Here is a 10965-nt window from a genome sequence, read left to right on the forward strand (position 1 = left end):
AGGCCCTGCACTGCACCCTGTCCTCTCCTGCACACGAGCCAGAGCATCCCATGGTCGGGATGCGTCACGCACTGACACCAGGGGCTGCTTAACATTCCTGGTGTTGCTGCTCAGCCCTGCAGCTCTCCTGGAAGCACAGCCAGACCCTTGCCCTCTGACATGCTGCCTCCCCCTCGCTGCATTAGCCTAGAGGGGAAATTAGTCAAAGGCACTCTGGATGCTAATAGGGCTGTTAGGAGTGACGCTTCCCGTGCTCACACCAGCCGAGGCATTTCTCCCGCTGTGCTCAGGAGGTGAAAACGCACATTGGCAACAAATATCTGTAACATTTCACTGCAAACACAAGAGTAGCATTCTTATGCTCTCAGCTAGCAAGACAGTTTTTAGACAGGCTTTTGTCTCTTATCTTACATCAAGTTTATCTTTTAGCAATAGAATAAAACTATTAGCAAGCAATGAATTTCTTGAAAATATAACATGTACTGTAAGAAAACATAAAAAATTAAAAAATAATGTAAGAGAAGGAGGCTAAAACATCTGGGATGTGCCTGACATGGGTTTATACCCAGCTCTGAGTATTTGCATTCTGAAGCATGTATCTTGGGGTGTTTGTCATAGGCAGAGGAGTGGATTCTGACCTTTTGGCCTTTGCACAATAATCTCCAAGGGGTTTTCAAACAGGGTCATTTAACTTTTTATTTCATATATTTTGACACTGGAGAGAAAGCAAAGGTTCAATTTTAAATAGTTAATGCATAAATAGAATAGTTGAATTGCAATTCACCACATCCTTCACTACATAGTAAATGTACCATAAAACACTTTGCTCTTCCCTTTTTGGTCAGAACACACAAGACTCACAGCTGGCTGAAACTGGGCCTACTTGTGTAGATAAAGTTACTTACAGAATGGCTGTAGGTCTGAGGAAGAGGAAAGAGAAAAGAGAGGGGAAAAGGCACGTAAACGGGTGGTGCTCATCCCATAAAAATCCATATTAGAGGTATAGGCATAATTATACTGTTGTTAAAAAGGCAGATAATTGGCTAAGGCTGGTAACCGGGACTCTGTCTTCAAAATATTTATGCACATGAATGGCTTTATATTCACAAATGGATTCAGTACATTATTTATCACGTTCATTTACTTATTTAGTAGCTGTTGCTGCCAGTGAGCAAATTGCTTTTCTAACACAGAGGAAGCCACAGTTTCTTCTCCACAGAGCATACAGTCCAAGAGTAACATCTTGTCTTGACTGTTACGTTGGTTTCTGAGGATGCTTCAGCAGTTTTGTAAGAAAACATATGCAAAAGATAGAACCACATTTGAGGAGCCACTGCTGTTTGCATGTGGTTGCTTGCACATTTTTGGGACATAGATTTGTGCATCATGGAGCGCTATTCATTAAGACAATGAGAAATTTGCAGAAAACAGCTGCAAAGGGCAGGTCCATTAACCACGGAATGTGACTAATTTTAATCTGCTTGCAGAACCACTCCCCACCCTTTGGCAAAAATTGCACCTATGGGTTAAGAATAATCATTTGGCACCCTGAGGCACTTCTCATTTAAGAAACGAACTCTTCTGTCTCCTGTCTCTACTTGTGTACATACAATATATTAAAAAGAATCATAGTAAATAAGCATACAAATGAGTTCCATGAAGTTAGAGGAGATGAACTTTGTTTATTTATTCTGTTCACTTCCTTTTCACAACATAACTTTTGCAATGCAATAAGCTATCCAAACATTTGTATTTTTATAATGCAATTAACTTCGATAATTATAGTGTGTTCTTATTGTAAACCAGAGCCCTCTAGTATTTATCATTATGCAACACAATTTATTTTCTGCTCAGAGTAGATTTAAGAACAGAAAAATTAAAGAAATATACCATTAGTTTTACTAAATTACTAATTTAATGTTAAAATCTTACATTTACATTTGGACAATAATTTCTATGCACAATATATAATTTTGACTGCATTTCTTTCAGAACTGTGACCATAAGTTTAACTGCATATTTGATTCAACATTTACTCTCTTTTTATAAACCAAATACTGTGTACAGTGCCATCTAGGCAAGCCAGTGTTCTCTAATACATAGAAATGGTTTTTAACAGTTAAATATAAAATGTATAATGTTCATCCAAAAATTCGCAAATGCATGAACCTTGTGTACATTTTAGTCATATTCCCATGGCAGCGGTGAACCACTGCTACTTCCAAATACATAATCTCTTTCAGTTTGCTATATAATAATACATAAAGGATATACGTAACATTAAACCTGCCTCAGCTTCCAAGTCTACTTATCTTTCTCCATATGAGTTACCTGACTTTTAAAGAATTGCTTAAGTGTAAAATTAAGCATAAGTGAAGCACATGATACATACACCAAACAGTGTTACAATCAGATGTACTTTGAAAGTGGTGAAGACAGAATGGACTAATGGCATCATCCTGTATTTACTATTCCTGATAAAGCAAACACCCAATTTTAAATGAGGCAGCAGACCTAGTATGTCTGAGCCTGTTCTTGGATATAAATATATGCCTAAGTGGCTTTGCTTGGCTAGAGAAATTGTAGTTAATAAATAACTTGTATGTTTACAAGCGAAAATAGAAGAGGTTCTAAGTCTTACTAGCTACACGTTCTAACTGGGATCTTAAACAAGAATGATTTATTTCCATTTTCACTTCTCCTCATAAGTAATAAATAATTTTGTTAATCGAAAGAAGTGTAAGCTATGCCCTAGAACATTATTCTTTTCCTGTCATGCCCTCGGTGACATCTTGGAGAACCCAGACCTTTGGTGGACTCACACAGACGTGTCTGACTGAAATGTAATATACTGCTTGTTCAAAGCCTGCTCACGCTTCCTCATCACTTTTAGTAGCTAGAATACTCACTGAATTTAAACAACTTTTCCCAATATTAAAAACTGGGAATTAACAGAAGTTTTTCACTGGTTTATAAACACATACACACACACACACACACACACATATATTCCAGGAAAGAAATTCATGCTGATCAGCAGTTTCTTGTCTATTACTACATATTTCCAAAAGCTATGAGCTAAACCTAAGTCCAGCAGAGTGAAACCTGGTATTAAGATATTCCCTCCAGAAGAGATACAAAAAAGTGGGGAAATTGCAGTAATATGAACACCATGCCTTGGTACATAAGGAAAACATCAGTAGATCCAGTCATGACTAATTGTTTTAAAATAATGGTGCTGGCAAAACACCAGAGGTGATTGCACTTTTTACCCTGCTAAGTGAAGTATTGTAAATGCTGCAAGGCTGCTGAAGAGTGAGAAAGTAGGAGGAGGCATGGCATTTTAGTGGAAGAATAAGTCACAAAGTAAATGAGCTATTCTTAAAAGCAATCTTTTAGAGCTAAGTGCTGGAGAATACCAGGGTACCTTACCTTAAGACAAAAACCCCACACAGTATTACACCTTGCAAAAATGTGTAATTTCATGAACTAGCACTGATACTGAAGTGTCTTCTTTTACAGGAGTCTCGCAAATAATAATCTCCAATCGCTTCCAAAAGACATATTCAAAGGCTTGGATTCTTTAACAAATGTGTAAGAAAGCAATTAATTAATCTATTAATTATACTAAAAACATTAAGATAGTATTTTAGAGGACATTATGAGAACCATTCAAATCGATAGCCAGTAATGCAGTCTTACTACTGGATAGAGACTACCCAATATGGGTAGGCTTGGTTTTTGTCTACTCATGTTGATAATTTGCTTTAGTTTTGAGTATTCCACCTGTTATGAAGATAAGTAATATTGTTAGTAGTTATGTAAGAGAGCTGCATGTTCATTAAGATCTAGTGAATAAGAATAAAGTATCCTTAGGGATGCATGAGAGAGCATGGCATGAGGGGAGGGTGGAAGATATTTAATGGAGTAGCATTTCTATGGTACAAGTAATTTATGGGAAGGCTATCTTTTATCACAAAAGCATGTGTCTTAGTAAGTACCATATCCCATACTAAATCTAATTGCAACTAAACCAAAACATCAACTTGTTTAAATTTATAACTTAAATACCAGTAAAAATACAGAATACAGATAAAGAGATAAATCCTATAGTTGCTTCACTGAAATATGTCCTGTTTACAACACACCAAATTCTGGTTCACTTGATTTGGGATCAAGCGCACAGATCATCTTTTGCCTGCTCCCTGTATTAACATTGGTAGGCTGAATTCATAGCATAGAGCTGATGGTGGAGATGTGGAGATGGTCAGTGTATCTGGTAGCATTACTTGGCATGAGTGATCATGGCCAGGTGGTTACACAGTCTGGTCCTGGCACTTGCCTGTTCCTGTACGTACGATCTGAAATCTGACTGAAGACAGCTGTAAAAGACCTGAACGGAAGAACTCCTTTGCTTGTGTCTCCTAAAGCCCTAAATGAGTATATCTAAAGGAGACAGCAAATACTGACCAGCTGACCATCAGGTTACATTAATTCTGGTTTTGTTCTAGAACACTCTTATGGAGAAAGGGTAATCCAAAAGGAATAAACTCCTGTAATATGGCACCAACAGTTTGTTAGGCTTTTGTGTACCTGTAAACTTGGGGAAATCAACAAAAATTTCCTACTGATCATCAAGTTAAGTTCTCCTTGATTACCTTAATATAATTAAATCTGTGTGGGTTCTGGTATGTAGATTTTACAGGACAAATTAAGCCAGGAAGGCATCAATTGAGAATAAACAAGAGGGCACATTCTTAACCCAGTTTGCCATTGTCCTGCAAGGAGGAATACATCAGCTGACTACTTATTTTCAATGCATGATTTATTTGTTGTAGAGATCTTAGAGGCAATGCATTTAATTGTGACTGCAAGCTGAAGTGGTTAGTGGAATGGCTGGGCAGCACCAATGCAACCGTTGAAGACATTTACTGTGAAAGCCCACCAGAATATAAGAAGCGCAAAATCAATAGCCTCTCTCCAAAAGAATTTGATTGCATTATTACAGGTAATGTGCTTCACATTATTTAATTTTATTAAATTAAAGTCAAAGCTATATATTTTTTTATTCTAGGGTCCATTTTTGCAGGAAGTCTGCATACTGGATGGAACTTGCACTAAAATCAATACGAATTCTCTGCAGGTGTAAGTCTGACATGCAAATCACTTGGGAGTTGGGTCTTATATTGCAGCGTTGGCTCAGACTTTAATATGCCATGTAAGGATTTGGAGAACTGGGACATAAACCAGCACCTCTTTTAATTGGGAAAGACTGGAAAACAAGTTGTGGTGCTCCTTTGTCAACAGAAAAATTGGACCAGTGATAAATTGGCATCTATTAATAGGATGTTCTTTCAGTGCAGTATGGAAAGTATTTCTAATTATCATACGTTATGTGCACTTTTACAGAATTTGAAGTTTATCAGTCCCTACCATACCAGTCTCTGTCAGTAGATACTTTCTCATACATGAATGATGAACACGTGGTTATTGCTCAGCCTTTTACTGGAAAATGCATCTTTCTTGAATGGGACCATGTAGAAGTGATGTTCAGGAATTACGACAACATTACAGGTATGAACACTGCTTGACAACATTACAACAGTGGATCAAAAATGTGTTGCTAACCCTGTCTTTTACTTTTCTTTTTATAGGTACTTCAACTGTTGTGTGTAAACCTATAGTTATTGAGAGTCAGCTGTATGTCATTGTCGCACAGCTGTTTGGAGGCTCCCACATATATAAAAGAGATCTTTTCGCTAATAAGTTTATAAAAATTCAAGATATTGAAATCCTTAAAATCCGAAAACCTAATGACATTGAAACTTTCAGGATTGCTGAAGACTGGTATTTTGTTGTTGCAGACAGTTCAAAGGCTGGTTTCACCACAGTTTACAAATGGAATGGGAATGGATTTTATTCCCATCAGTCTCTGCACGCCTGGTACAGAGATACTGATGTGGAGTATCTTGAAATATCCGGCAAACCACATTTAATTCTGTCAAGTAGTTCCCAAAGACCTGTAATATATCAGTGGAACAAAGGAACAAATGAATTTGTTAAGCGTTTTGATATCCAAGATATGGAAGATGCATATGCAGTGAAACATTTCAAAGTGAAAGAGGATGTATACATTTGCTTAACAAGATTTATTGGGGACTCTAAAGTGATGAAATGGGGTGGTTCAGCATTTCTGGACTTACAAAGGATGCCATCCCGAGGGTCAATGGTATTCCAGCCACTTCAGATAAGTAATTATCAATATGCCATTCTTGGAAGTGATTATTCTTTCACTCAAGTCTATTATTGGGATGCTGAAAAGGCAAAATTTGTGAAGTTTCAAGAATTAAATGTACAGGCACCAAGATCTTTCATACATGTCTCCATCGATAAACGAGATTTTCTCTTTGCTTCAAGTTTTAAGGGAACTACATTGATTTATAAACATGTCATAGTTGACTTAAGCGCATGACACTCATAATTCTGAGATTACATCAGACTTTCTACCGTAAGTGGACAAAATGAACTAAATGCATGATGACTCTCTTATCTTACTTCCAAATGAATGCCTTTAAAAGTTGAGATTGCTAGAACAAAATATTACTAGTATCTTCATCTTTAATTGTCAAGTCTAGTGGTGTTGGAAGTTGCATTTTTTAACAAAAAGAAATTAAATTAACTGTTCTTTGCATCCACAATATGTAAATATGTGTGCAACTGCATCTGTTGCTATAAAGATTAAGATGTACTTTTCCATTTATTTATTCACCTGTTTGAAACAACTGCCAAATAAAATGTTTACATTTTGTGTCTTTCACATTCCAAATATTATTTGCAGGTGATACTTTTTATTTGTGTATATATTATACACATATAAAATAAACCCAAGAAGGCATATTGCCTAGTGCAGTGCTGGACTGCATGGAAGATGCACAATATCGAAGATCAGGTGGGTTTTACATATAACAAGAAGTTCTTGATAAAAATACAGCATTGAACCCCAATCCTATAAATTACCTCCTGGATATATCCTTGCATTTATGTCAAACTTTGCTGATTTAAACAGAATTCCACCTATAAAAAAGCATTCAGTTACATAAAACCAGTTGTAGGATGGGGCTTTATACTGTGTATAGCTGGAAGGATCTGATTTTTCTAAAAATTTACAAAGAAATCAACAGAATAAAAGACGATGTAAACGTCTGTCTTTCCCCATCTCATGCTGAAGCAGCACAAAACAAATCTTTGGTGTAACACTGGGGCTGCACTGTGCTGAAAGCTAGAAGCACAGCTTATTTTTCAGCTAGCATCCTTTCTCTATCTGAACTGTCACACATCACTTGCGTGAATTCTGTGTGTCCCTGTCAAGTCTTTCCACTGTAATTGCAATTATTTAATCTTCAATTAATGTATTCATTATTCTGAATGGAGCTAGTGAATGTGAAGTCAGTTTTTTCCACTATCCTGCAATGAAGTTTAGTAATAGATACTTCTGAAATTCAGGGAACTTTGAATGTGGCAGGACAACTTCTGTTGATGTAGCATATGCAACTCCAGGGAAGCCACCTATATCTGTTAAATTACACCAAGTCTGAATTTGGCATGAAAATCTATTACAAACTCAAAGTTAAAATTATCTTTTGTTTACATATATCTAGTGCTTCGCTTGTAAGAAACCTGTATTGCTGCTGAAGATCATTTGGTGCATCTCAGGAAGAGAGCTCAAGTTGATTTTAGACCCCTTTGCACCTCACTGGAAGTCATCAAGCCTTGTGCTCCAGTGCCGTCTTAAAATACACACATTAATACTGTATATGTTTATATACATTTCTAACATTTCTAATGTTCACAAACATTGATTGGCAAATAAAACGCATACTATGCATGTCAGCTAATCACAAGAGCTGATTCTGCAAGCTGGCTGCTCCATGTACTCACCAAGACCCCTAAAATGCCAGAGCATTACGGTGCTGCTGAGAGCACCTGCAGCAGAAAAAATAATCATTAAGAAAAAAGACATGTAATGTGTATATTAGGAAGCCAGTCCTAAACAGTATGCTTCTCTAATAAAGAGTAGAGTGGTTTTATATTAAATGTTATTTGAAAAGAAAAAAATCCCATGTGACCAATACTGCTCTAATAAGTTAATTTTTCTGATGCCTTTTGATCCATAGCTGCCTGTGTTCTGGTCAGTATTTCGCTTAATAACTATGTATTCCATAAGTATTTACAGTGTGACTGGTAAGGTTTTACACTATGTTTCACAGTTGAAACCTCCAAGTTTTTTCTTAATAAATACATTTCCAAAAAATCATCTTGATAAATCATTACTTGTTTGACAGGTTTCCTTTATGTTTAGCTTTTATATGAGCATGATTTCAAGATGAACCCCAATAATCTCTTTTATTATTTCTCAATGTTGGCTGCACATCAGTGATTGCCAGCGCAGCTTGTCCCTCTTTTTTTTTCAATCCACCTTACATGGCAAAGGAATGAAATGGAAAGTCATGAACCAACCTCTAGTCTACCAGCAAATCATGAAGTGTTTTGTATTTAATCTTGTCTTTTGTTTCAGTCTTTTACTTAAGGTCCTATTGAATTAAGTGCACTGATTTTCATCTCATGGCTTCCATTATGCTTGCCTACAGGTACTCTCTATCAAATTATATAGATAATGGCTATGTATCCTTCTCATTATGGACATATTATGGACATCTGTCTGAGTATAAATGGATTTGGATAACCTTGCTAATCTGCTACCAACATTTTACAAACACTACACCCCAATATATTGCCTCGCAGTTGCACCTTGAGAAGATTATGTTTCATGGAATTACATTTCAGAGCCAGACAGCTACGTGCCCTATGTAGTGCTTTGATTGTTTTCCTGAGTTAATTTATTCTGAAATAATATGACAGACTTATGGAAATTCACTGTCACTCCTGGGTTTAAAGGACAAGTTTAAAAGCCTGAAAGGGTATGTGTCACTAGAATTTTACATCCACAATACCTGCAAAACTAGCTGCAGTATAGTGGAGGGTGGTAAGGGATTAATCTGCAGGGTTAATCTGCTGAAGTATTTAACTGTGTTATGAGTTTGGTTGTTCCTCCAGGAAATTTTACCTGTAGTCAAGGACTAGTGATTTGGCAGGTTCTTAATGCCAATGTCCTTTTTGGAAGGTCAACTAATTACTATAAAATGCTGAATATAAACCTGTACTCTTGAAAATTCCTTTCTCTAGTCAATTTATGTCAGGTGGAGATTCACAGGGACAACAGTCGGTTTCTTATTGTGAGAGTATAGCATTTCATTGCACCACATAAGGAACTGGAGTATTTTTAGAACAGAACTCATAATCCTTGATGTAGAAGAAGTTTAAAGGCTCATTAGGTGGCTCTCTATGCTGTTTCTTCTTAATTTCAGAGATTGGGCATTTTAACAGCTTCTCAAAGACCATATCCCATCCTGGTTCTCTGATCAGTATTCCTTCTGGTATCAGTGGAAGTCCCAGACAAAACCTAAAATAGGACCTTTTTTAATATATACATTTGCACTTTTTAAAAATGTGGTTTTAAAAAAATCAATTTCTTTCAGCAAAGTCTATGTTACTTGTGGCTCACTGATTGTCCTCTGTGGTTGTAATGGATTTTCTAAACTCCCTAATCATTTTGTTTATGACTGACAGAGTATGTAAAGTACTAAAAGTATTCTAGAAGACAATATTGAAAGTTATTAATGTATACTGCTGATCCTTGATGCTGCTTGGTCATGTTAATGTCTAAGAAAGAAAAAGCTGTTTATGGAATTGTATTGTATTCCTACAACTACTTCATTATATTTTTAATGGAGCACAAATATATGAATAGCACAAAAAATATACATTTCTCTACTCTGAAAATCTACTATTCTCTACTTTCAGAATATTTGATATTACAGCATGTGTAGCTTTTTTTTCTTTGTCTGTTGTAATGTCTAGGACTTGCAGGTTTTTGTTTCTACTTATTTTTCATTGAAAAAATATTACAAAACACACTCTTCCAACTAAGAAGAAAATTCAGTAAGGAAAAATCTTGTTCTGTAAGGTAACAAACCAAACAGAAATAGGGACAAATTGTATTATTGGTTTGGAGTTGCATTTTAATTATAACTTCTCTTAATAATTTTTTGGTTTTTAACTTTATTTGAAGGGGTGGTAACAACCATTCAGTACACTTGAGGATGGGAAACAAGTATTAACATAGCCAATAATATGTGTGATATGCTTTGATATGTTCTAGTAGGAAGCTAAATGTCTAACAGCTGTATTTATGTATATGATCATTACACCACGTTGGGTTAGTATTCAATGGGAAAGAAAGACTATTTAAACCATAGAAGTAAAAAACCATCCTCAGACTGCTGATGAACACTACTGATAACAGCACCAAGAAAAAGCAGAGAAGTCAGCATGTTACAACTAGGGACAGCATATAAACCCACAGCAAGTCTCAAGAGTCTGGGATTCTTCCCTTTCTAGGAAATATTTTCCTTCCCATGAAACAAATGATGTGTTCCTCCTCAGTGGGGGCCCCTGAAAATCCAGATCACTCAGTTCTTGCAAAATATAGCAAGAGGCTTATAAACTTCATGTGATCCATCTATGATTTCAATTTGTGGCGATCTTTCCTTTTGACATCTCCATGTTTCATCAGTCTTAACAGCGGTGACATGAATGGAGCAGTGTCCTGGTTTCAGCTGGGACGGAGTTAACAGGCTACCACTCACCGAAAGGCCAGGGCCATGCGAGGGCAGGACAGAAGTTAAGCGATGGGAAATCCAAACTCAAACAGTCAATTCACTCAGCTGTTAATGCCTCCCCCACTGCCTATCAGGTTTTCTCTCCAATTTGTTACTACGTATTGCAAACACTCCCAGCTGCTTTCATATGCCTGTGCGACGGGTTAGCCCTTGGCTGGGGGCCAAA

General features: G+C 36.6%; 1 protein-coding gene across 1 annotated transcript in view; it reads left to right on the forward strand.

Annotated features, from left to right (window-relative positions):
• LGI1 (leucine-rich, glioma inactivated 1) overlaps positions 1-6826 on the forward strand; it is a 12518-nt gene extending 5692 nt beyond the window's left edge. Inside the window, exons 5-8 of the mRNA XM_010080881.1 lie at positions 3523-3594; positions 4839-5008; positions 5410-5574; positions 5655-6826. Of these exons, the coding sequence (XP_010079183.1) occupies positions 3523-3594; positions 4839-5008; positions 5410-5574; positions 5655-6472 (1225 nt within the window). The 3' untranslated portion in view covers positions 6473-6826. The remainder of the gene's footprint in view (positions 1-3522; positions 3595-4838; positions 5009-5409; positions 5575-5654) is intronic.
• Positions 6827-10965: the final 4139 nt, after the last annotated feature.

Source organism: Pterocles gutturalis, unplaced genomic scaffold (assembly GCF_000699245.1).
Source record: "Pterocles gutturalis isolate BGI_N339 unplaced genomic scaffold, ASM69924v1 scaffold46069, whole genome shotgun sequence".
Classification (NCBI taxonomy): Eukaryota; Metazoa; Chordata; class Aves; order Pterocliformes; family Pteroclidae; genus Pterocles; species Pterocles gutturalis.